Source organism: Mixophyes fleayi, chromosome 10, assembly GCF_038048845.1.
Source record: "Mixophyes fleayi isolate aMixFle1 chromosome 10, aMixFle1.hap1, whole genome shotgun sequence".
NCBI classification, from domain to species: Eukaryota; Metazoa; Chordata; class Amphibia; order Anura; family Limnodynastidae; genus Mixophyes; species Mixophyes fleayi.
This window is the reverse complement of record NC_134411.1, coordinates 59,552,081-59,577,626: the sequence shown is the minus strand read 5'-3', so window position 1 is coordinate 59,577,626 and position 25,546 is coordinate 59,552,081. Positions and strand designations below refer to the sequence as shown.

The 25,546-nt window shown below is 44.8% G+C and overlaps 1 protein-coding gene across 4 annotated transcripts in view; it reads left to right on the top strand.

The window, feature by feature from the left end:
• DUS2 (dihydrouridine synthase 2) overlaps nucleotides 1–25,546 on the top strand; it is a 326,095-nt gene that overhangs the window by 252,912 nt on the left and 47,637 nt on the right. For all 4 annotated transcript variants that reach the window (XM_075188820.1, XM_075188819.1, XM_075188822.1 and 1 more), the window contains exon 13: nucleotides 14,060–14,212. In XM_075188820.1, the coding sequence (XP_075044921.1) occupies nucleotides 14,060–14,212 (153 nt within the window). The remainder of the gene's footprint in view (nucleotides 1–14,059; nucleotides 14,213–25,546) is intronic.

Sequence of the window (25,546 nt, the reverse complement as noted above, 5' to 3'; positions counted from 1 at the left end):
CATACTTTGGACCCTATATTATATTGGCAAACAGCTAAGGCAGTTTTGAGAGGAGATATCATGTCATACGCTGCAAAATTGAAGAAGGATCAGTCGGAGGTTTATTTGACGTTGCAGAAGGAACTTGGAGCAGCATTTAAGAAAATGAAAAGAGCCCCAACTAAGAAAAATAAGGCGCAGTTTAAGGAAAAAAGAATTCATTTTGATAATATAATAACGCAAGTGGGGAGTAAGCATAGAAAGAAAGGCAGATATCAATTCTATACATATGGTAACAAAATCAGCAGATTACTTTCTAATCGATTACATGGCACTAGCTCTTCTACTTTAATTGCTTCTCTGAGGGACGTATCGGGGAATCTTAAACATTCCAGTGAAGAAATACTGATAATGCTTAGGACCTTTTATGAGGAACTTTATTCCTCTTTAAACCTAATTTGGAAAATAAAGCAAATTTTTGGTCCCGGATATGCTTGCCGCAGATATCCGAGCAGCAGGCTGATAGGTTGGTAGCCCCCATTTCGGAAGAAGTAGTAGTTGCTGCTGTTAAACATCTAAAGTCTAATAAGTCACCTGGCCCGGATGGACTGACGGGAGAATTTTATAAGAGTCTCCTTCCTCGAGATTCCAACGCCCTACAAATATTTTTCAATGCTATAATTTCTAATAACATTTTACCCCTGCATTTTAATACCGCATCTCTGAAGATATTGCCCAAACCTGGCAGGGATGTGGAATTGCCTGGTTAATACAGGCCAATATCCCTTTTAAATACAGATTACAAATTACAGACAAAAATGTTTGCGACGCGTTTGAAGGGGATATTGCCTGATATTATACACAAAGATCAAACGGGGTTTATCTGGGGCAGAAACAAAGTTTCTAATATTAGAAAAGTAGTCACTGTGCTCCAATCGGAGTGGGAAACTGGTAAAGAGGACTCAACATTTTTATTATCATTAGCTTTTGATATTTGATATTGCATGCGGGCGGCAGTTGGAGAAGGCTGCACGTTAGATCAGCTCTGTGTCTTTCCTCCCACACAATTATCTGTCCACAATTATAAAACATCTAAAAACTTGTGAAGACTGTGGGAAATTATTGTGGGGGTACAAAGGAGTGTCATCATCACTCCAAGGACAAGGCCATACCATCTATCCCTGGCTTATCTGCATCAACTGACCTACTGTGTACCAACCCGGCTTGTCAGTTGGCCCTTCTCCTGCTGAATCCCTGGCTTATCTGCATCAACTGATCTACTGTGTACCGACCCGGCTTGTCAATTAACCCTTCTCCTGCTGAATACCTGGCTTATCTGCATCAACAGATCTACTGTGTACCGACCCGACTTGTCAATTAACCCTTCTCCTGCTGAATCCCTGGCTTATCTACATCAACTGATCTACTGTGTACCGACCCGACTTGTCAATTAACCCTTCTCCTGCTGAATCCCTGGCTTATCTGCATCAACTGATCTACTGTGTACCGACCCGGCTTGTCAATTAACCCTTCTCCTGTTGAATCCCTGGCTTATCTACATCAACTGATCTACTGTGTACCGACCCGGCTTGTCAGCTAACCCTTCTCCTGCTGAATCCCTGGCTTATCTACATCAACTGATCTACTGTGTACCGACCTGGCTTGTCAATTAACCCTTCTCCTGCTGAATCCCTGGCTTATCTACATCAATTGATCTACTGTGTACCGACCCGGCTTGTCAATTAACCCTTCTCTTGCTGAGTCCCTGTCTTATCTGCATCAACTGATCTACTGTGTACCGACCAGGCTTGTCAGTTAACCCTTCTCCTGCTGAATCCCTGGCTTATCTGCACCAACTGATCTACTGTGTACCGACCCGGCTTGTCATTTAACCCTTCTCCTGCTGAATCCCTGGCTTATCTGCATCAACTGATCTACTGTGTACCGACCCGGCTTGTCAATTAACCCTTCTCCTGCTGAATCCCTGGCTTATCTGCATCAACTGATCTACTGTGTACCGACCCGACTTGTCAGTTAACCCTTCTCCTGCTGAATCCCTGGCTTATCTGCATCAACTGATCTACTGTGTACCGACCCGGCTTGTCAGTTAACCCTTCTCCTGCTGAATCCCTGGCTTATCTGCAGCAACTGATCTACTGTGTACCGACCTGGCCTGTCAGTTGGCCCTTTTCCTGCTGAATCCCTGGCTTAACTGCATCAACTGCATATAAAACATTATTTTATATGCCATTATTTTGTTTTTCCTGATTGTACATTTACAAGTAACTACTTTTTACCTGTTATTATTCTACTATTTATATGCCTTTATCTTGTTTTTCCTTATTTTATATTTACCAGCAACTACTTTTACTTGTTATTATTCTTGCCTATTTCCATTGTCCTTATTACCTCTCCTATTATTCCTTGCCTTCCACGCCCTAATTGGTTATTGTCCTCCATCTTGCTATTGTCTCCCTGCTTATTCTTACCTGTTATCCGCTGTCCTTATTATCATACTGTTCTGCTATCATTCTTACCTGTTTTCATTGTCCTTATTATCTCACTGTACTGTTGTTCCATGCCCTCCACGCCCTAATTCGTTATTATCTTCCACCTTTTCATTGTCTTCCTGCCATTGTTCTTACCTGTTTTTCACTGTCCCCACTATCTCACTGTTCTGTTACTCTCTCTCCCTACTATGCCTCCCCGCTCTCACTCCATACCCATACTCTCCCCCCGCCCTACCTCTCCCATTCCTCCCCGCCATCCCCCGCGCGCTGCTCATCTTGCTAACCTCATCCCCATTTCCCCCCTCTCCTCTCCCCTTTTCTTCTGTGCCCTCTGGAATGCCAGATCCGTCCGCAACAAGCTGACTGCTATCCATGACCTCTTTCTATCCAACTCCTTTAATCTTCTTGACGTTACTGAAACCTGGCTCTCCGATTCTGATACTACTTCCCCCGCTGCCCTCTCCTATGGTGGCCTCTCCTTCACCCACTCCGCCAGGCCTGGTGCCCGCCCAGGCGGTGGAGTTGGCCTCCTCCTCTCCTCCACCTGTACTTTTCGTGTCATTCCCCCTGAACCCTCCCTCTCCTTCTCCTCTTTTGAAGCTCACTCCATCCGCCTCTCCTACCCCATCCACCTCCGCGTCACTGTCATCTACCGCCCCCCTGGCCCCACCTCCCTCTTCCTTGACAACTTTGCTAGCTGGCTTCCTCACTACCTCTCCTCCGATCTCCCCTCGATCATTCTCGGTGACTTTAATATCCCCATCGACAACCCCACCTACCCTGCTTCCAGCAAACTGCTCACCCTCTCTTCCTCCCTTGGTCTCACCAAATGGACCTCCTCCTCTACCCACTGCCTTGGTCACTCCCTTGATCTTGTATTCTCCTACCTATGTAATCTCTCCGACTTCTCCATCTCTCCCTTTCCTCTATCCGACCACCATCTCCTCTCCTCTCTCTCCTCTTCTCCTGCTCCCCCCCCTGCCCAAACCTACTCTGTCCATACGCAAACTCGACGCTCTTGACCCTGCCTCTCTGTCCTCCTCTCTCGATACCCTCCTTTCTCCCCTTTCCTCCCAGGCCTGCCCCAACCAGGCAGTCTCCCTCTACAATCACACCCTCAGCTCTGGACGCGGTCGCCCCTGCCCACTCCGTCCACCCCCGTTGCTCCAAACCCCAACCCTGGCACTCCAAATTTACCCGCTTCCTCCAAAAATGCTCCCGTTCCGCCGAACGTCACTGGAGAAAATCCTGCTCCCTGGCTGACTTCCTCCACTTTAAATTAATCCTTTCATCCTACAGCTCTGCCCTCTCACTCGCTAAACAATCTTTCTTTAAATCCCTCATCTCTTCCCAGTCCTCTAACACCCGCCGCCTCTTTGCCACCTTCAGCACTCTCCTGGCCCCCTCCTCTCCCCCACCTCCCTCCTCCCTGACTGCCTCCGATTTCGCCTCCTTTTTCTCTAAAGTCGAGGCCATCCGACTTGAAATCTTCTCCTCCACTCTCTCTTCCACCCCTCCCACTCTTCTGTCCTCCCCCCCCCAACCACCTTCCCCTCCACTACTTCCGTCCCACCACCGGCGAGGAAGTCCACTCTCTCATTTCATCCTCCCCCCCACTACCTGTCCCCTGGATCCCATCCCCTCCCACCTTCTTCGCTCCCTTTCCCCCACCACCTGCTCCCACCTCGCTCACCTCTTTAATCTCTCCCTCTCCACTGGCATCTTCCCCTCCTCCTTCAAACATGCTCTCGTATCCCCCATTCTTAAGAAACCTAATCTCGACCCCACTTCTCTCTCGAACTATCGCCCCATATCTCTTCTCCCATTTGCCTCCAAAATTATCGAGAGGCTCGTCTGCAGCCGTCTCACCTCCTACCTTTCTGAATACTCCCTCCTTGATCCTCTCCAGTCTGGTTTCCGCCCCCTCCACTCCACTGAAACTGCCCTGGCTAAAGTCACCAATGACCTCCTCTCTGCAAAAGCCAGGGGCCACTTCTCCCTTCTCATCCTCCTTGACCTCTCTGCAGCCTTTGACACCGTTGACCACCCCCTCCTTCTTCACACCCTCCAGTCTTTCTGCCTCTGGCCCAGTCCTGTCCTGGTTCACCTCTTACCTTACTCACCGATCCTTCTCTGTCACCACCTCTGGGTCTCTCTCCCCCCCCCCATCCACCAGGGCTCTGTTCTGGGACCCTTACTCTTCTCTCTATACACCTCCTCCCTGGGTGAGCTCCTTCAGCTTCAGCTACCACCTTTACGCTGACGACACTCAACTATACCTCTTCTCTCCTAATCTCTCTCCCTCCCTCCTCTCTAGGGTGTCCGTCTGCCTCTCTGCCATCTCCTCCTGGATGTCCTCTCGATTCCTCAAACTTAACCTTGCCAAAACTGAGCTCATAGTTTTTCCTCCCTCTCATACCCCATCCCCTTCTGACCTCTCCATCACTGTCGACAACACCTCTATCTCCCCTGTCCCCCAACTTCGCTGCCTTGGTGTCATCCTCGACTCCTCTCTCTCCTTTGGCCCCCACATCCTCTCTCTTGCTAAATCCTGCCGCTTCCAGCTGCGCAACATCGCTCGCATCCGGCCCTTCCTCTCCAAAGATGCCACCAAATGCCTTATCCACTCTCTGATCATCTCCCGCCTGGACTACTGCAACCTCCTCCTCACTGGCCTCCCCCACTCTCATCTCGATCCTTCGATCCGTCCTTAACGCTGCAGCTAGGCTTATTTTCCTCTCTCGCCGCTCCTCTTTTGTCTCCCCCCTCTACCTAGCCCTTCACTGGCTCCCATTCCCCTTCAGAATCCTCTTTAAGCTCCTCACACTCACCTACAAGGCCCTCGCCAACTCCACTGCGCCCTACATCTCCACCCTCCTCTCTATTCATGCTCCATCCCGCCCTCTCCGTTCTGCCTCTGACCATCTCCTCTCTTCCCCTCTTATAACCTCCTCCCACGCGCGTATCCAAGACTTCGCCCGCGCTGCCCCCCTCCACTGGAACAAGCTCCCTCCCTCCATCAGAACTTCCCCTAATATGTCCAGTTTCAAACGGGCCCTAAAAACCCACCTTTTTCTTAAAGCCTTTCTGTCTCCCACTTAACTTCCTACCTTATCTTCTGCCTCTGTCCCCCTACTCTCCCTCTCTCCCCTGCGTCTCTCTATCTGTCCACCCCTCCCCTTAGATTGTACGCTCCTCTGAGCAGGGCCATCTCTCCTCCTGTTTCCACCACTTCTAACTCTGCTCTCCAGCTACTTAGCCCTCCTCCTCGAGGGTCCCTCCTCCACCCCACGTCCACTCTAGCTCCCTCCTCCCCCCTGGGGGTCTCCCTGTCTTCCGCGCCCTCTTTCTTGGGCCTCGTCATTTGCGGATCCTTCCTCCCCCTTCCCCGCCCTCTCTAGCTGTGCATTGAGCTTACTGAGTTGCTGTGTTTACTGTACTGTGCTGTCTCCCATTGTATTGTAATTTTGTTTGTCTCTGTACGGCGCTGCGGACACCTTGTGGCGCTTATAAATAAATATTAATAATAATAATAATAATGGTGTGTTGGGAGCATTTGTATGAAACCCTGCAGAGGTTTGGTCGCCCCATACAATTTATTGCAAATATGCAAACAATATACACAAACCCGCTAACTCATATTAATGTTAATAATCATTTGTCATTGCCCTTTTCCATTTATAGAGGAAACCAACAAGGGTGCCTGCTGTCACCTTTATTATTTGCATTAGTGTTAGAGCCTTTATCGGTAGCACTTAGGCAGAACCATCAGCTCTCAGGAATTAAGGTGGGGAAAGAAGAAGTAAAACTTTCATTATTTGCAGACAATATGCTACTTTTCATATCAAAACCATCCATCTCTGATCCAATAATCTTGGATACAATAACAAATTTTAGCTCGTTTACAGGGTATAAAATGAATTTCTAAAAGTCAGAGGCGCTTCTATTAGGGAATAAAGTAGTGCCAACGGTGCTTCGAAGTTTTCGGCTGGTACAGTCAACACTTAAATATTTGGGTCTCCAGATAACTTCGTCACAACAACATCTTTATTAACATAATTTTACGTCCATTATTGGTAAGGTACAGATGCAGCTAAATAATTGGAAACATCTTAAAGTGTCACTGCTGGTAAGAGTAGCTATTATTAAAAGTATAATCTTCCCCAAGTTGACGTATTTAATGCAAATGCTACCTATCGCTATAAGTAGGCTTGATGCCTTGAAGTGTACGGCCCTTTTTACCAAATTTATATGGCAGCAAAAGAAACCCAAATTAGCAAGACATAGATTAACACTACCTAAACAAAAAGGTGGGCCGAGTATTCCGGATATTTTGTCTTTTTAACAGGACAGCAATGTTCAGATATATCTCAAATTGGCTACTAGGGCTGGAACACTTCCCAAATTAGGACATTGGATGAGGAGAGTTTTTCCCCATATGCGCCAACTGCGCTTATCCATATGCCAAAAGGTGACATGCCAGCTAATATGTTACAAAATATATTATTTAAAGACACATATACGGCATGGTAAGCAATGAGTAAAAAAACTGAATGGTAACCCAAAATTTACTAAATATCTCCCATTATGGGGAAACCCAGAGCTTACCCCTTCACTGACAATCCAAATGTATAAAGTATGGAAAGAAAAGGGAATACTGTTAGTGAAAGATGTTTTCGATCCAGGAGGGGCAATGCTTACTTTTCGGTAAGAGACGCACTCGCTCCCACACACCCATTTTTATCGTTATTATATTTCAAGTAAGCAAAAATTAATAACGCCAAGTCAGGACCCTACAATGATAAATCTAGAATCTCACTTGGGTTTCTCCCGTATGCATAAGTTTAGAATTAGATATTTATATTCAGAACTTATAGATACAAATATTGGTTCAGTTTGGTCTAAGATCTCAGAGTCTTGTTTGCGGGACATTCCAGAGTTAAGATCTCCAGAGGAGGTGTTGGCACATACAGCACAAATTATGAAGGCTTTACTTTCAGCTAGACTTCAAGAAGTGCATATAAAGACAATAAATAGGGCATATATGTCGCAGACTCAAAGGAAGTATCTGGTGGAGGCAGAGGCTAGGTTATGTCCAAAGTGTAAAATTCATGAAGCTAATCTGATACATGACTTTTGGAAATGTAAGAAAATTGTTAGTTTTTGGAATAATTTGGTGTCATTCTTAAATTTAACCTTCAATATGCATGTACAACCACATCCAGAGGCTTTGCTATTTGCCTCCTTTGATGCCTGGAAGGATCAACTACCAAGTTCTCGGATTACACCCTTGCTCACAGTTATGGTTACTATATCAAGAAAAACTATATTGGGTAAATGGGCTACAGGTGTTTCCCCAACGGTTACAGAAGTAAAGTCGAGCTGTTGGAGACTCTATACTTTGATAGGCGGGCCACATTTTCGGACTTGGAGAAGGGTGTGGAGGGGTTTCATGCTAAATGGGGTGTAGACATTGAAACTAGAGATGGGCGGGCTCGGTTCCCCGAGATCCGAATCCACCCGATCTTCGCCTATCCGAGTACTGAGCCGAGCAGGCTCGGTGCTCTCCCGCCCGTTCGGAATTGAAATCGAGGCAAAACGTCATCGTGACGTAGTTGGATCTCGGGGCTCGTTTCTCGCGATATTTGAAATGGATAAATACCCGCCTACACAGCAATCCATCGCCATTTGACAGAGGGAGAGAGCAGGGTTAGGTCACAGGCTGTATTAGAGCAGGTACAGAGCAATAATTGTACACCTTATTCTTTGTATTATTATTTCAATTCTAATCTATTCAATTCTATTATTATTACCAATTCTATTAGCAATTGTTAGAGCAGGAAGAGAGGAGGCATTTTTTTCAATATTTTGCATTACAAGTGCTTTGGGGTGTCCCATATTCCCCAGTGTGAAACAATAATTTTTCTGGCTGCCAAAAGTCATATTTAGCAATATCTATCTATACTGTCACTCACCGAAGTGTGAGTGCCTCCACTCTGGTACGTGGTTCTCCATCTTTCCCGCTTACACCTGTGTTGAACCGCGGCCGTCCGCCATCCTGTCGCACTGCGCATGCGCAGGTCCCGTTAACAGCTACACCTGACCACTAATGTGATTGATGGATCAATGCAGTTTCCAAGCTGCTTCCAGCTCTACTCGTGTCTGCAGTTTCCAAGCTGCTTCCAGCTCTACTCGTGTCTGCAGTTTCCAAGCTGCTTCCAGCTCTACTCGTGTCTGCAGTTTCCAAGCTGCTTCCTGCTCTACTCACCGGCGGTTCCCATACCCGCTACAGCGTGTCTACTCAGCTGATCGTCTGCAGTTTCCAAGCTGCTTCCTGCTCTACTCACCGGCGGTTCCCATACCCGCTACAGCGTCTCTACTCAGCTGATCGCTTCTTCAGCTTCCCAGCTGATTCCTGCTCTACTTGGTATGCATAACCACTATTGACTATTATTGTTTACTTGCATACCTATTGAACTATACGTGACTACTGCACTAAGGTACAGTTACCTATGATAGACTGTCTATGCTACATTGCCTGTTTATCCGGACAAGCTTCTCACTCAGCCGCGGTATGCTCTCATCATATTGACTTTGTTGTTACTTGCATATCTGCGCTGACCCGCTTCTCCACGCTGCAGAGCCAGCTACTATATTGACAGACTATTCATTGTACTTACCTACTTGTGTTGTACAAAACTCCTTTCTACTCGCGCTGTTTCCACACAGCTACAGTTTTCCGTTTACACACCACTCTCCTGCACCTGGACAAGTCCTCATTCCTCCTCACAGCAGTGGTACAACTTGCTACACGTAGACCACTGACCTCCCTGCTACCTACCAGCACCTGGACAAGTCCTCCTATCACAGCAGTGTTACAACTTGCTATACGCAGACCACTGACTCTCCTGCTACCTACCTACACCTGGACATTCCTCATCACAGCGGTGGTACAACTTGCTATACGCAGACCACTGACTACCCCGCAACTTCCGGCACCAGTACAACTCTTCCCATCACAGCGGTGGTACAACTTGCTATACGCAGACCACCGACTACCCTACTACCTACCATCACCAGGACAACCTCCTCATCACTACAGTGGTACAACTTGCTGTACGCAGACCACTGACTCCTCCACGAGCTACCTTCACCTACTCACGTCCTCTCATCTCGTCTGAAGCTATATCGCTTCTTCTCTACAGTTCCAAGTCGTTGACCTTCCACCATCAACAGCTGCAAGTCATTGACTTCATAAGACATTCTCTACTTTCCTGCTGTTATTCTCATTCCAATCATTCACCTACCTGCCCTGAGGTCCGTGGTCAACACCGCCCCTCTGTCAGTTATAACATCAGGTGAAACTCGGGTTTAAACTCCTAGTGCCCGTGACATATACAATATTTTGCACTACAAGTGCTTTGGGGTATTCCAAATTCCCCAGTGTGAAACAATAATTTTTCTGCCTGCCAAAAATCATATTTAGCAGCAGTATCTATAGAATATTTTGCACTACAAGTGCTTTGGGGTTTCCCATGTTCCCCAGTGTTAAGCACTAATTTTTCTGGCTGCCAAAAGTCATATTTAGCAGCAGTATCTAATACAATATTTTGCACTACAAGTGGTTTGGGCTCATTAAAATGGATTCAAAGCAGTCCACATATGAGCAGAATCAGCAAGCAGGTGCTGGCACCAGTCCTGATGGTAGTGTTCCCAGTACGTCATCTGGTAAAGCCTATGTAAAAGTACATAGTCTTTTTAAGTCAGGGAAAAAAACACAAAAAAAAAAATGTAACCGAGTTGAAGAGAAAAAGAGCTGTAACTCATGAAAAGTTAAATAGCAAGAAAAATAAAATTGCAGTGGCAAAGAAAGAATGATGCCTTTGCCTTTCTCTATTGCTGCCAGATCTAAAAATGTAACTGAGCTATCTTCATGTAAGGTCACTCGTGAGCAAGCAAGACCAAGTAATTTAGCGTCTTAAAGTGGTGCACAACTACTGTTACGTGTGAAAGGCGAGCTGCAAGAAAACAGTAAGGCATTAGAGGATAATGTATGCTCCGAATCAGAAATGACAACAATCCCTGTGGAGAGTCCATCCACCAGTGGTATGTGTAATCGTGAGCATTCTGTTAGTGTACCCATAAAGAAGGGCCCTTTCAGCAGTTCTGCTGATGTGTGCCTGAACAGACCGAGTGTAGCCGGTGATACACCAATTGAGGATGCCACTTTGGAATTAGAAGAGGATGAGGGGGAGATTTGTGTAGATGACGAGGGCGCTAATGAAGATATTGATGAGGGTGATGCAGACAGATACCAAATTGCCTTTCTCAATTTCTATTTATATTCTAGACTCTATAACGACTGAATAGTTTTCTATTTTACTCCTAATGGAGAGGGGGCCGACAGATACCAAACTGCCTTTGTCCATTTCTTTTTATATTCTAATTCTACAGTCTATGCAGGCTGCTTTTTTTCTATTTAACTTCAAGTGGAGGGCGGGGGGGTTCATAGACAACCACCAAACTACCTTGGTCCATTTATTTTTTATATTGTTCAGTCTATGCAGGCTGCTTTTTTTCTATTTAACTACAAGTGGAGGGAGGGGGAGGGACCTATAGAGACTGCCACTAAACTGCCTTTGTCCATTTCTATTTATATTCTACAGTCTATAACAGCTGAATAGTTTTCTATTTTACTAGTAGTAGAGAGGGTGTCTGATGCAGACAGATACCAAACTGCCTTGTCCATTTCTATTAAACATACAATCAATGCAGGCTGATTTTTTTCTATTTAACTACAAGTGGAGGGTTTAATATACACCCAAAGACAATGGCTACATTTCCAATAGTCAAAGATGGAGGGGGAAGACAACCAGGTTTGTCTGTATAATTTGCAGGCAAGTGTTAGAATTAAGGAGGGCCTACCAGGGATTAAACTGTTTTTTCATAATTTATTAGCTTTAGAATTACCTCACTTATCCAAGGAACTGGTGGAGCACTAAATTAGGTTTTTTTTTAGACCAAAAAATAGTCTTTTTTTCAAAAATAGCAAAACAAAACCAAAACACGCAAGGACGGTTTGCCAAAACCCAAACACGAAGGTAATCCAGATCCAAAACTCGGGGGTCAGTGAGCATCTCTAATTGAAACCCTAGGGTTGCTCAGTTGGTGGAACTGTCTCGAAAAGAAGATACTGTGTTAATTAGTTCTCAATTTGGGGCTTCTTATATTGCGATCTGTAGGTGGGAGCAAGGGGTATCTGAGCTTTGTCCGATAAAAACATGACTGAGGTTACCAAACCATAATTATAATATAGCTGGAAACTTGTGCGTAAGGCTATAGGTGGATGGCAAGCTCACATAATTGAGTTTAATTTGTTGCTAGGGGAGCACTCTCAAGTTAATAAATTTTGTGAAAAATTTTGTGAAATACTTAGACTAAGTTGTCTAATATAAGAGTGTTTGGATTCGGGGATGTATCTTATGTCTTTTCCTTCCCCCTTCCCCTTCCTGTTATTATTTTCCTTATATTTTGTTTTTTCTATTGTCTCCCTACCTTTTCCTACCCCTTCTTTGTAATTGGAAAATGGAAAATGTATTTGTACAGTACATTGGTGATTTATTTGAAAATGGATGTACATTTGGAAATTTCTGTACAATAAATAGTTTAAAAAAACAAGAGGATATATAATAAAGGATAAAAGCGGTATATTTATAACTTCAAGAAAGAACCTAAACTAAAATCACTGTTGAGACCGTAAGGTATCAGTGATTTCATCTGGTGTATATCCACTTTGTCTCATTACGTGATATATTTGCCATAAATTCTCCTTCTTGACAAAATTTCTCTATGTGTTGGATCCCTAAAAATTTCAATTTGTTCGGATTACACACCTGGTTATTGATGAATATATGTGTTTTCAAACCTTTTCTAATGTTTGCCAGATGTTCAGCAATTCTGTTTTTTAAGGGACGTTTGATTCTTCCAATATATTGGAGACCACACATGCACTCCAACATATATATAACCCCTTCAGTATTGCAACTGATGTTGTGCTGAATCTGAAATTGTTTTCCAGTGGTATTCGATTTAAATGTAATAACTGGTTTGGTTGTATTTAAATTATTGTTCTTACAATATCATGATCCTATACATGATCCTCAATACCTTCAATTTAAAGATTCTTTACTTTACTTTTACTTAAAATTTCTTAAAGATAAATTAAAAATAATAATAAACTATATCAGGCATTAAAGGATAATGTGCCTTAATTTCAGCTGTTTTAAAAAATTAACTTACATTTATGGGACACTGTGTGTTTGATAATTTTAGCTTTGCACTCATGTTAGGAAACTAAGCAGTGGATGACACTGAGGAAAAAATAGTTTGAGGAATTTATGTGGGAGAGTGGTGCATGCTAAATAAGATTTTGGGAGGATGATCTTCTTAATGAGTCTTTTTTTTTTCTCTTTAAATAAGATAGTGGATTTTTCTTTTAGCATTTGCATACTGATGCAAAAAGGTTCATCTTGTCTTATGAAGAGTTTGGGATCAATGGGAAAAAAATGGTTTTGTTTTCTGTGACTGTGTGAAGCAAGTAATGTCATGTTAATTAGACCTTTTCATCTCAGTGGCCAACACGTCTGTTTCATAGCAGGGGGCCACTGCCTTTCTGTTCTGTGTGGCTTTTCATCTGACATCTCAGATCCTGACCGAATAATGGAACCAGCAGGTTTTAGGATGTAACAGATTAGTGTAAATTTTGTTAACTTTGCATTGCATTTAAATCAATGTTTGGTGAACTTATTGCATATTGATACTAAAAATAACTCAGATGTTGTGGAACCATATAGGATCAGGGAGCGGTGTTTCCCCCTGCCAGGCTGTGTCCAAAACTATATAAAAAGCACTCTTTGACTATGTAATGATCATTCCATCTGTAACTCTTGAAAGACCGCTAGTACCACAGACTGGCGTTTAACTGTCCTTATTAGGACACTTGAGCTAATAAACACCATTTGCTTCAAGATCCTGCTTTGACAACTTATTCCTTTCTGTAATTCCTGTGAACTTCAGATTAGACCCAAATCTAATCCGTTTTCCGGCTGTTCTGAGGTTGGGATTCAGCTTTCCAGTGCCAACCCTTTGCCCGCTACCTGCAGTTCTGTCAGCAACTCTGATCTTAAGGCAAGAGGTCAGAAGTACCAGCCCTTGTTTAATAGCAAGGGGGTAGACTAGCAGCAACAGTTACCCAGAAGGACCCGGTTCTGGATGCTGTTAAAGAGTCCAGTGGTGGCAGCAGCTTTTGCCCCTCCTATTGCAGTTAGAGGGCACATTTGGGAGAAAGAAAGGGGAGGGTGGCAAGGCAAGCCCAACCAGTCCCAACAACAAAACCGACAGTGTGGCATAGGCAGTCTTAGTGCTGGTTTCTTTGAGGTTTCTGGGATAAGACTCTGTGTGTGTGTGTGTGTGTGTGTGTGTGTGTGTGTGTGTGTGTGTGTGTGTGTGTGTGTTCATGTATGTGTATATAGATATATATAGAGTATGTTATATTCCTTTTTTTTCCTCAGTGAAATATTTGAATTGACAACATTTTATGAGCACTGTAGATTATCACAACAAGCAAGGAAAGCATCCCTTGATATGGGAGTTCAAGAGACTCCAGAGACAGATTGCAATGAAGAAAATGATGGCATAGTACGACTTCCTATTAAATTTGAAAGGTAAGAATCCCTTTAACAATGGGTATTTTTGTTTGTATTATTTTTAGATTTTTGGTTGCAAAAAAATATTTAAATAATCACACTAATAATTAGAGCTAGTGGGTGTGGTTTAATTACATTAGTTGATACAGCTGGTTAGTGCAAGCTCTATTCAACAAGTGGTGGTAAGCGATATCGGTGAGCTTGTGATTTCCACTGTGTGATTTCCACTGCATTTTGATTTCAAGTGCTTTTTGATTAAAGTGTGTAGTTAGATCCAGTAAGGAGTTGAATCCAGGAAGGGTTTAATCTGGTAAGGGGCTAGCAAAGGTTAGTACTTTTGAGTTCACTGTAGGCTATAAGAAGTTCAGTTAAGAAAGGGTTCAGAGAAGGGCGACAAAATTGATAAAGGGTATGGATTCATTAAGTTATGAGGAAAGATTAGCCAGCTTAGGCATGTTTACTTTAGAAAAGAGACGTCTAAGGGTAGATATGATTACTATGTGCAAATACATTAAGCGTCAATCCAGAGAACTTTCATGGAAACTTTTTACCCCAAGGACTATACACAGGACACACAGTCACCCCCTGAGGTTAGAGTAAAGGAAATTTCACTACCAGCAAAGGAAGGGGTTCTTTACAGTATGGGCAGTCAAGATATGGAATTCATTGCCAGGGAAGGTTGTGATGGCAGATTCAATAGATATGTTTAAGAAAGGGTTAGACAAATTTTTAGCGGAAAAGTGTATCCAGGGATCAACCGTTAATTAAAATGAAGGATAGTAGTGGATATAGGGTAAAAATAGGACTGCAATATTGGGTCTGGAGGGATTTTCACAATTGAAACAGATTGGCGGTTGCTTATTCTGGATCAATTTCAAATATAAGTGCAGGATCGCAGGAGCTCCAAAATAGGTTGAACTTGATGGACTGGTGTCTTTTTTTCAACCTCATCAACTATGTTACTATGTTAAGTTAGTCATAATGAGTGGTAGCAGGCTAAAAGATTGGTGTAGGAAGGAGGATTTTGGATTCTTACAGCACTGGGCTGATTTCTTGGTCAGTTGCTACCTTTATTGTCGAGATGGATTGCACCTGAATGAGGAGGGGGCTGCTGTGCTAGGTGAGAGTATGGTGAGTCGGTTGGAGGAGATTTTAAAATAGGCTTTGTGGGGGGGGGGAGGGCAAGCAAGTATTTATAGGATAGACGTTGAGATTAGTAAGGAGGAATTTAACAAGAGTCAAGGAGGTGGAGAGGGGCAAAGGGAAGCATAGCCAATAAGGAGAGGCCCTTTTTAAAGCAAAAAGAAGTACCTAAGGGAGTCAATAAATTTAAGTGTGTGCTTGCAAATGCAAGAAGCCTGACAGGTAAAATGGGGGAGTTAGAACTAGTAGCAATGAATGAGCAGTATGATATTATAGGTATTACGGAGACCTGGTGGGATGATACATTTGACTAGGCAGTCAACTTGAAATGCTATACTCTCTTCAGGAGGGATAGGGTAAATAAAAGGGGAGGATGAGTATGTCTTTATATTAAGCCAGAGTTAAAGCCAAGTATTCAGAATATTGGTGATAATATAGAGGCATTGTGGGCGGAAATATCCAGTGGAGGAAAAAGTTCAGAGAAGTTGCTGATGGGGATATGCTATAAACCACCAGATATTAGTATGATTGAGTAAGCCCAACTTCTACAGCAAATTGAAAAGGCTACACAGCTAGGTCAAGTTTTAATTATGTGGGTTTTAATTATCCGGACATTGATTGGAATACGGAGACCTGCGGTGCAGCTAGGGGAAATAGGTTTCTGAGCATGCTAAAAGACCAGTACATATCCCAATTAGTAAAGGAACCAACTAGGAACCGGACTATACTGGACCTAGTAATAACAAATAATGTAGACGTAATATCAAATATTCAAGTAAGGGAACACTTGGGAAACAGTGATCATAATATGGTCTCATTTGAAATTAGGTTCCAGAAGCAAAGGTATAATGGATCAACTAGGACTTTAAACGTTAGAAAGGCAAATTTTAGAATGCTAAAGGAGTCTATAAAGTGCATAGACTGGGATAGAGTTTTTAAAGAAAGAAATACAGAAGAAAAGTGGGCTGTCTTTAAAATGTTGTTGGGAACACACATGTATAACTTCATTCCTATGGGAAATAAATGTAGAAGAATTAAGTCTAAACCAATGTGGCTAAATAAAAAGGTAAGGGATGAAGTGCAAAGGAGGAAGTCTGAAGGGTCTGAGGAGTCCTTTCGTAGGTACAAGGAATGTAATAAAACATGCAAAAAGGAAATAAGATTGGCTAAATTAGTAAATGAAAAACAAGTTACAAAAGAAAGTAAGACAAACATGAAAAAAAAATGGCGGGCCCTCTGTAAGACCTTGGGTATCCGATTATCACACTCATCCTCCTACCATCCTCAATCAAACGGACAAACTGAAAGGGTCAATCAAGATCTTGAGACTTTTATAAGGATGTTCTCTTCAGCCAACCAAGACAACTGGGTAGAATTGCTTCCATGGGCTGAATTCGCTCATAACAAAATGTATCATGAGTCATCTTCTAAAACTCCATTCTTTGTGGTTTACGGTCACCATCCGTCTTTTCCGGAATTTCCTGCCCTCCCTCCCACCCAAGTTCCTGCTGTAGAGACTGTTTGTCAAACCTTCAAAAATATTTGGTCTCAGGTCAAAACCTGTTTAAAGAAGACATCTGCCAGATATAAGTCTTTTGCAGATAAAAAGAGACGGGCTATTCCACCACTGAAAATCGGAGATCGTGTTTGGTTATCAACCAAAAATATTCGTTTGAAGGTCCCATCTATGAAGTTCGCTCCTCGTTTTATTGGTCCGTATAGGATCATTCAAGTGATAAATCCAGTTTGTTTCAAACTTCTACTTCCTAAGAACCTTCGTATTTCCATTGCCTTCCATGTGTCTTTGCTCAAACCTCTTATCATCAACCGTTTCTCGGTCCCTCCTTCAGCACCTCGGCCAGTTCAAATTCATCAAAAGGAGGACTTTGAGATTACTCACATATTGGATGCAAAAATTTCGCGAGGAGTTCTTCGTTTCCTCGTTCATTGGAAGGGCTTTGGTCCTGAGGAGCGTTCATGGATCAAAGCAGAAGATCTCAACGCTCCAGCTCTTCTTAAGAAGTTTTATTCCAAGTTTCCGGACAAACCCGGTTCCAGGTGTTCTGTGCCCACCTTTAAAAGGGGGGGTACTGTCACTCACCGGACTGTGAGTGCCACTTCCCGTGTATTCAGGAACTGTGGCCGTCCGCCATCCTGAGGGTCTGCGCATGTGCAGCCCTTTCAAACCTTCAGTACCTGTTGCTTTTAATTGATTGGATGATCAGGCAACCCTCCCTATTTAAACCACCTGTGATCATTACCTGGTTGCCTGATCTTGGAGTCTCATTCCCCATGAGCCTCTGAAGGTGTTCCTGTGTTTCCTCGTGTATTCAGCTCCTGCTGATTCCTGTTTACTGCTATTGTGGTTTTCAGACCACTTCAACTCTCGTGTGTTCATCGTGTCTGCACTCAGCTGATTCCTATCCGCTGCCTCCGTTACTTCTACAGAGTTCCTGCTCACTTCAACTCTCCCGTGTTCATCGTGTCTGCACTCAGCTGATTCCTATCCGCTGCCTCCGTTACTTCTACAGAGTTCCTGATCGTCTCAACTCTCAAGGGTTTATCGTGTCAGCGCTCTGCTGCCTCCACCTCTAATACTGGATACCAGACAGCCTCAACTCTCCCGTGTTCTTCATGTTTCCAGTTCCACTTACTACTGCTTCCTGAGTATTGCTGCATTCATTCTGGATTACCTGCCGTGCGCTGCACCAACCTGATTACCGCTTCCACCCTCCAGTGGTCTCTCCTCCTGCTGGCCTTCAGCCGTTCAGGTATCCCTGCACGTCTCTCTGACAGCCTGCTCTCCTGAACCGCGGTATGCATACTTTCCATTGACTTTGCTTGTGTATTGCATATCCATCTGGACTGAGTTGTGTTCTCCTCCGGAGCCTCCTATCCACTGAAGCTATTGTTATCATTGACTTTGTTTCCTATTGCCTGGATAGTTATTGTGACTTTGTATACTTAAGCAGTGCTTATCAGTTATCGTTGTATTGTGGATATCATCGTAGGATCAAGTTCTGTGTGCCCCGTGTATACTCTGCTTTACATTCATCTCCTCGTGCCCCTCCTCACATATATATATAGCAGTGGTACAACTTGCTGATGCAGACCACTGACTCCTGTTCCCTGTGACACCAGTTTCAAGTATCCTCTCACATAAGCAGTGGTACAACTTGCTATACGCAGACCACTGACTTCCCTGTTACCTACCTTCACCTGGATTCCATTCCTTCACCTAGACAGCGGTACAACTTGCTATATGCAGACCGCTGACTCTCACTACCTCCTCGCTACTCCTGGACATTCCACCTCACTATAGCAGTGGTACAACTTGCTATACGCAGACCACTGACTTTCCTCACGTTCCCTTGTCCATCTGGTTCCTCGTGTACATTCATCTACTCATTACCAGTTGCTGCTAGTCATATACTTTCCTCGAGCATTCTCTCACCATCTGCTGTTTCTCCTGTTCCGTTGTCACCCTGCTACCAGAGAACCATATTACCAACTATATTACTCTGGTAAGTCCATCATCTGGTGATATCCTGGGCAAAGACTCCTAGTGCCCGTGACACAGACGTTCAGACATTGGATTGGGGCAGGGCTCCGCAGGGTCGGCCAGCTGGTGGACGCGTCTGGGGTCTTACTTTTCGCCAATCTCCAATCTAAATGGGAACTCCCGAATGCGGAGATTTGGAGATACATACAGCTCCGCCATTTTCTGGGATCCTTGGAGATACGGGAATCTGTGGGGCGGCCGCTTACACAGTTTGAATCTTTATGTACCTCTCCGCTATATCCTAGACATACTTTGTCTCTCATTTATAGTAACCTCATTAAACATGCCTTTAATAAACAACCCACCTTTAGACGAGACTGGGAGAGGGAGCTGACCTGCTCGATACCTGAGCAAGATTGGAAAGATATCTTCTTACGCACCCAGTCGAGCTCGGTCAGTATACGGGTGGTGGAGACACAGTATAAGGTGATGACTAGGTGGTATAGATGTCCCAGCCTGCTGGCTAAGATGGTTTCTGGGGTGTCGAACATGTGCTGGCGATGTATTTCAGCGCCGGGTACTCCGTTACATATATGGTGGGAGTGCATAGCTCTTAGAACTTTTTGGGATGCAGTCCTCCTAATTACTAAAGAAATAACGGGCGTTGAGCCACCTAATTGCCCTAAATACTGGTTATTGAATTATAATAAAATGTCCATCTCTAAATACAAAAAAATCAACAATTAAAAACCTTAGCAACGCGGCAAAGGCCGTGATTCCGGTGCATTGGAGGTCCCCGAATATCCCTACCATTGGAGAGTGGTTTGCCCGAATAGAATCCTATAGAATAATGGACGACATACTCTATTCCTCAAAGGACAAATACAGGGAGTATTATTACATATGGTTTGAGTTGCTTGAATTCAAGGATTCACCACTATATTCTCAGTGGAATAAATGAACCCCCCCTACTCCCTCCCCCTTCCTCCTGCTCTACCTTTCCCTCCCTTTCTCTATCCCTCTTTGTCTTTCCCCCAACCCTACATGATGTATTATTGAATACTAAATAGAGATGAGCGCACTCGGATTTCGTGAATCCGAGCCCACCCGAACGTTGCCGATCCGAGACAGATCCGGGTATTGGCGCCAAATGAAAACCTGAAACCGAGGCTCGGAGTCATAATCCCGCTGTCGGATCTCGCGATACTCGGATCCTATAAATTCCCCGCTAGTCGCTGCCATCTTCACTCGGGCATTGATCAGGGTAGAGGGAGGGTGTGTTAGGTGGTCCTCTGTCCTGGTAGATCTCGTGCTGTGCTGTGCTGTGCTGTGTTCTGTTCTGCAGTATCAGTCCAGTGGTGCTGTGCTCTGTCAATTTTGAGTACAGTTGTGCTGCTGGGTCTTGTGCTGTGTCCTGTTCAGTCCAGTGGTGCTGTGTCCTGTGCTCTGTGCTTCTAAGGGCATAGTTATTTCCCCATTATTTCCAAGTTTTTAAAAAATTAAAAAAAAGTTATAAAAAAAAATACAAAAAAATAATTTAAAAAAAATGTAATTACAACAAAATCTGCAAAACCAATCCTGCAGTATAAGCCCATTGGTACTGCAATATTACCAAGTTCACACATTCAGCAGTAAAAGTCCAGTGGTACTGCAATATTACAAAGTTCACACATTCTGCAGTATCAGTCCAGTGGTGCGGTGTCCTGTGCTCTGTCCTTCTGAGTTCAGTGGTGCTGCTGGGTCCTGTGCTGTGTCCTGTTCAGTCCAGTGGTGCTGTGTCCTGTGCTCTGTGCTTCTAAGGGCATAGTTATTTCCCCATTATTCCCAAGTTTTAAAAAAAAAAAAAAAAAAAAAAGTAATTATAACAAAATTTGCAAAACCAATCCATCAGTATAAGTCCATTGGTACTGCAATATTACCAAGTTCACACATTCTGCAGTATCTTGTGCTACATATAATGGAGACCAAAAATTTGGAGGATAAAGTAGGGAAAGATCAAGACCCACTTCCTCCTAATGCTGAAGCTGCTGCCACTAGTCATGACATAGACGATGAAATGCCATCAACGTCGTCTTCCAAGCCCGATGCCCAATCTCCTAGTACAGGGCATGTAAAATCCAAAAAGCCCAAGTTCTCAAAAAATAGCAAAAAGAGAAACTTAAAATCATCTGAGGAGAAACGTAAAGTTGCCAATATGCCATTTACGACACGTAGTGGCAAGGAACGGCTTAGGCCCTGGCCCGTGTTCATGACTAGTGGTCCAGCTTCACCCAAGGATCTTAGCCCTCCTCCTCCTTCCCCCCCCCTACAAAAAATTGAAGAGAGTTATGCTGTCAGCAACAAAACAGCAAACAACTCTGCCTTCTAAAGAGAAATTATCACAAATCCCCAAGGCGAGTCCAAGGGTGTTGGTGGTTGTCAAGCCTGACCTTCCCATCACTGTACGGGAAGAGGTGGCTCGGGAGGAGGCTATTGATGATGTAGCTGGCGCTGTGGAGGAACTTGATGATGAGGATGGTGATGTGGTTATTGAAAATGAGGCACTAGGGTGGGAAACAGCTGATGTCCATGGGATGAAAAAGCCCATCTTCATGCCTGGTCAGAAGACCAAAAAATGCACCTCTTCGGGTCTGGAGTTATTTTTATCCAAATCCGGACAACCAATGTATGACCATATGTAGCTTATGTAAAGCTCAAATAAGCAGGGGTAAGGATCTTGCCCACCTAGGGACATCCTCCCTTATACGTCACCTGAATAACCTTCATAGTTCAGTGGTTAGTTCAGGAACTGGGGCTAGGACCGTCATCGGTACAGGGACACCTAAATCCCGTGGTCCAGTTGGATACACACCAGCAACACCCTCCTCGTCAACTTCCTCCACGATCTCCATCAGATTCAGTCCTGCAGCCCAAGTCAGCAGCCAGACTGAGTCCTCTTCAATACGGGATTCATCCGAGGAATCCTGCAGCGGTACGCCTACTACTGCCACTGCTGCTGTTAGTCGGTCATCTTCCCAGAGGGGAAGTCGTAAGACCGCTAAGTCTTTCACAAAACAATTAACCGTCCAACAGTCGTTTGCCATGACCACAAAATATGATAGTAGTCACCCAGTGGGTTGTCACAGTCATATAGTCCTTCTTTTGCCCAGAACCACTTGTTCACATGTCCGTGGTTAAGTGGACAGTGGGTACAACAGCATTTTTTAGAGCACTGAGGACACTTGATCGTACTTCTCTGTACATTTTTGGTATCGCCTGCCTAGTGAAGTGGAATCAAAGTGGAAGTAAAGCATATAACTGCGGCTGTAACTGCAATGTTGGTGTTAGACGTGCGCCCGGTGTCCGCCATCAGTGGAGTGGGATTTAGAGGGTTGATGGAGGTATTGTGTCCCCGGTACCCAATCCCGTCGAGATTCCACTTCACTAGGCAGGCGTGTCACGGACTTACCTGATCCCCGCCGCTCCGTCCAGCCGCACTTCCGCATTCAGGACCATGTGACCGCACCCGGAGGCGGTCACATGACCACAACCTAGAGGCGGGGATTTTGAATCCCCTTCAGTATAAAAACCTCACTCTGACACTCGCTGAGTGTCAGAGCAACACTTAACTGTTCCTGGCTCCTGCTCTTCGTGGATTGTTGACTCCGCTACCACCGCTTCACTCCGCTGTACTACATCTTGAGGCGAACCTGGGGACCGCGACCTGCGACTCCTGGCAGCGAAGCCCACCCCGCCTTGCGGCGGTTCTTGGTGAACACCAGGGAGATCGTTAGACTCCGCACCTCAGGTAAGCCAGCGCTAATCAAGATTAGTAATATAGTATCCAGAATCTGTTACAGTTTGCTCTGACCATGGATACCACAGCTAAAGATCTGTTGGAGCATTTAGTAGGAAGGATGGATATGCAAGAAGCTAACCAAGAGCAACTTTTAAAATTCCTCAATAGTCTATCCACTCGCTTGGATGTTGTCCAGAACACCCTAGTGGCTGGTGGATCACCTGGGCCGGCAGTGGCCCCTGTACCTCAGGCCGCAGCAGCAGCTTCTTCCTCGCAGCTACGGTTACCTAACCCACCTAAGTTCGATGGAGACCCTAAAAATTGCAGAGGATTTTTAAATCAATGCTCCATACAATTCGAGCTTCTACCTGGGAACTTCCCCTCCGGAAAAACGAAAGTGGCCTATGTGATTTCGTTATTGTCCGGTCAAGCTTTAGCATGGGTTCCCCCTTATGGGAGAGGGACGACCCCATTCTACATAACTTCAACCTCTTCTTGTCCACCTTCAAGAAAATATTTGATGAGCCAGGAAGGGTGTCCAATGCCGCTTCCGGCTTACTACGTCTCCGCCAGGGAAACCAGTCTGTGGGGCAGTATGCGGTCCACTTCAGAACCATGGCCTCTGAACTTCGCTGGAACGATGAGGCTCTAGTAGCTACATTCTGGCAGGGCCTTTCAGACCGAATCAAAGACGAGTTGGTATCCCAGGAACTCCCTACGTCTTTGGACGACATTATCTCCCTCTGTGTCAAAGTTGATTTGCGTTTCAAGGAACGTCATTCCGAGAAGGAACAGTCGCGGCGTAGCATGATTCGCTTGGCCCCCAACTTCCAAACCCCTGTTCTTTCCCCTGAAGAGCCCATGCAACTTGGGAGGACCCGCCTATCAGCCGAAGAGAGGGAGAGGAGATTTCGGAACAAGTTGTGTTTATATTGTGATGAGAGTGGCCATCTTCTGAGTTCTTGTCCCAAACGCTCGGGAAACGACAGGGCCTAACGAGTTCTGGAGCTGTGTCGTTGGGCCTCTTTTCTCAGTGTCAGTCAGTTCCCAATAGTAATGATTGCCTGTCTATTCCCATTTCCCTTCAGTTAGGACAAAAGACCTTCCCGCAGTCGGCTCTTCTAGATTCCGGAGCCGCAGGAAATTTCATTTCTGCCACAGTAGTTAAAAAATTCGCTATTCCCACACAAGCCTTGGAACAACCCATCTCTCTGATGGCCATTGATGGGGGAAGAATCTCTGAGGGGTCCATCCTGGTACGCACTATTCCTCTTCTTCTTCAGATAGGAGCACTTCATCGGGAGAAGATTTCTTTTCTAGTAATACAGAGATCTACCAACCCAGTCATCCTAGGACTTCCTTGGCTTCGTGTCCACTCTCCCACCTTGGACTGGAAATCTGGTCACATATTGTCCTGGGGACAGTCCTGCTTCTCTCGCTGCCTACAGAGAGTGGTTCCCCCGAATAGTCCCAGACGTACCCAAGAATTTCCTGTGACTCTCCTGCCTGAGCCATACCAAACCTTCTCTGATGTTTTTTGTCAACAAGAGGCCACTAGACTTCCCCCTCACAGAATCTGGGACTGTGGCATTGATCTGATACCTGGTAAACCCATTCCCAGGGGCCGTGTTTACCCCCTTTCCCTCCCGGAATCTAAGGCTATGGAGGAGTACATCCAAGAAAATCTAAACAGGGGCTTCATCCGCAAGTCTGCCTCCCCAGCTGGGGCTGGCTTCTTCTTCGTAAAAAAGAAAGATGGGGGCCTCCGCCCTTGCATTGATTACAGAGGCCTGAATGCCATTACCGTTAAAAATCGGTATCCACTGCCACTGATTTCTGAACTATTTGACCGGATCAAGGGTGCCACCATCTTTTCTAAACTTGACCTCAGAGGAGCGTATAACCTTATACGCATTAAGGAGGGGGATGAATGGAAGACGGCGTTTAACACCCGAGACGGCCACTTTGAATATCTGGTCATGCCTTTCGGGCTATGCAATGCCCCAGCCATATTTCAGAGCTTTATGAATGAGCTGTTTCAAGACCTCTTGTACCAATCTGTAGTCATCTACTTGGACGACATTCTCATCTTTTCTCAAGATCTAGCATCTCATCGTACTCATGTATTGGAGGTCCTCTCTCGTATCCGAAAAAATCAGTTATTTTGCAAATTGGAGAAATGCACCTTCGAGCAGAGACAAATTCCCTTCCTCGGATATATTATTTCGGGCACAGGTCTACAGATGGATCCCACAAAATTGAAAGCCATACTTGACTGGCCCCAACCTTCGGGCCTTAAAGCCACTCAACGCTTCCTAGGATTCTCCAACTATTATCGTCAATTTATCAAGGGGTACTCCTCTCTCGTGGCTCCCATCACAGCATTGACCCGCAAATCTGCTGATGCTGGTATTTGGTCCTCTGAGGCTATCCAAGCCTTTATATTATTAAAGTCTCTCTTTTCATCTGCACCCATTCTTCAACAGCCAGATTGTTCTCGTCCCTTTGTCCTGGAGGTAGATGCCTCTTCTGTTGGCACAGGAGCCATACTATCACAGCGAGGTCCTTCTGGAAAACTTCATCCCTGCGGATTCTTTTCCCGTCGCTTTTTACCTGCTGAGAGGAATTATGGGATTGGCGACAAAGAGCTCCTGGCCATCAAATTGGCTCTCTCCGAATGGAGACATTTACTAGAAGGAGCGCAATTCCCTATCACCATATATACCGACCATAAGAATTTGCTTTACTTACGCACTGCTCGATGTCTAAACCCTCGACAAGCAAGGTGGTCCTTATTCTTCTCACGCTTTGATTTCAACATCACTTTTCACTCAGGATCTAAGAACACGAAGGCAGATGCCTTATCTCGCTCTTTTGATCCAGCTGACATGGAATCCTCGGAAGATAAGCAATTCATTGTAAATCCATG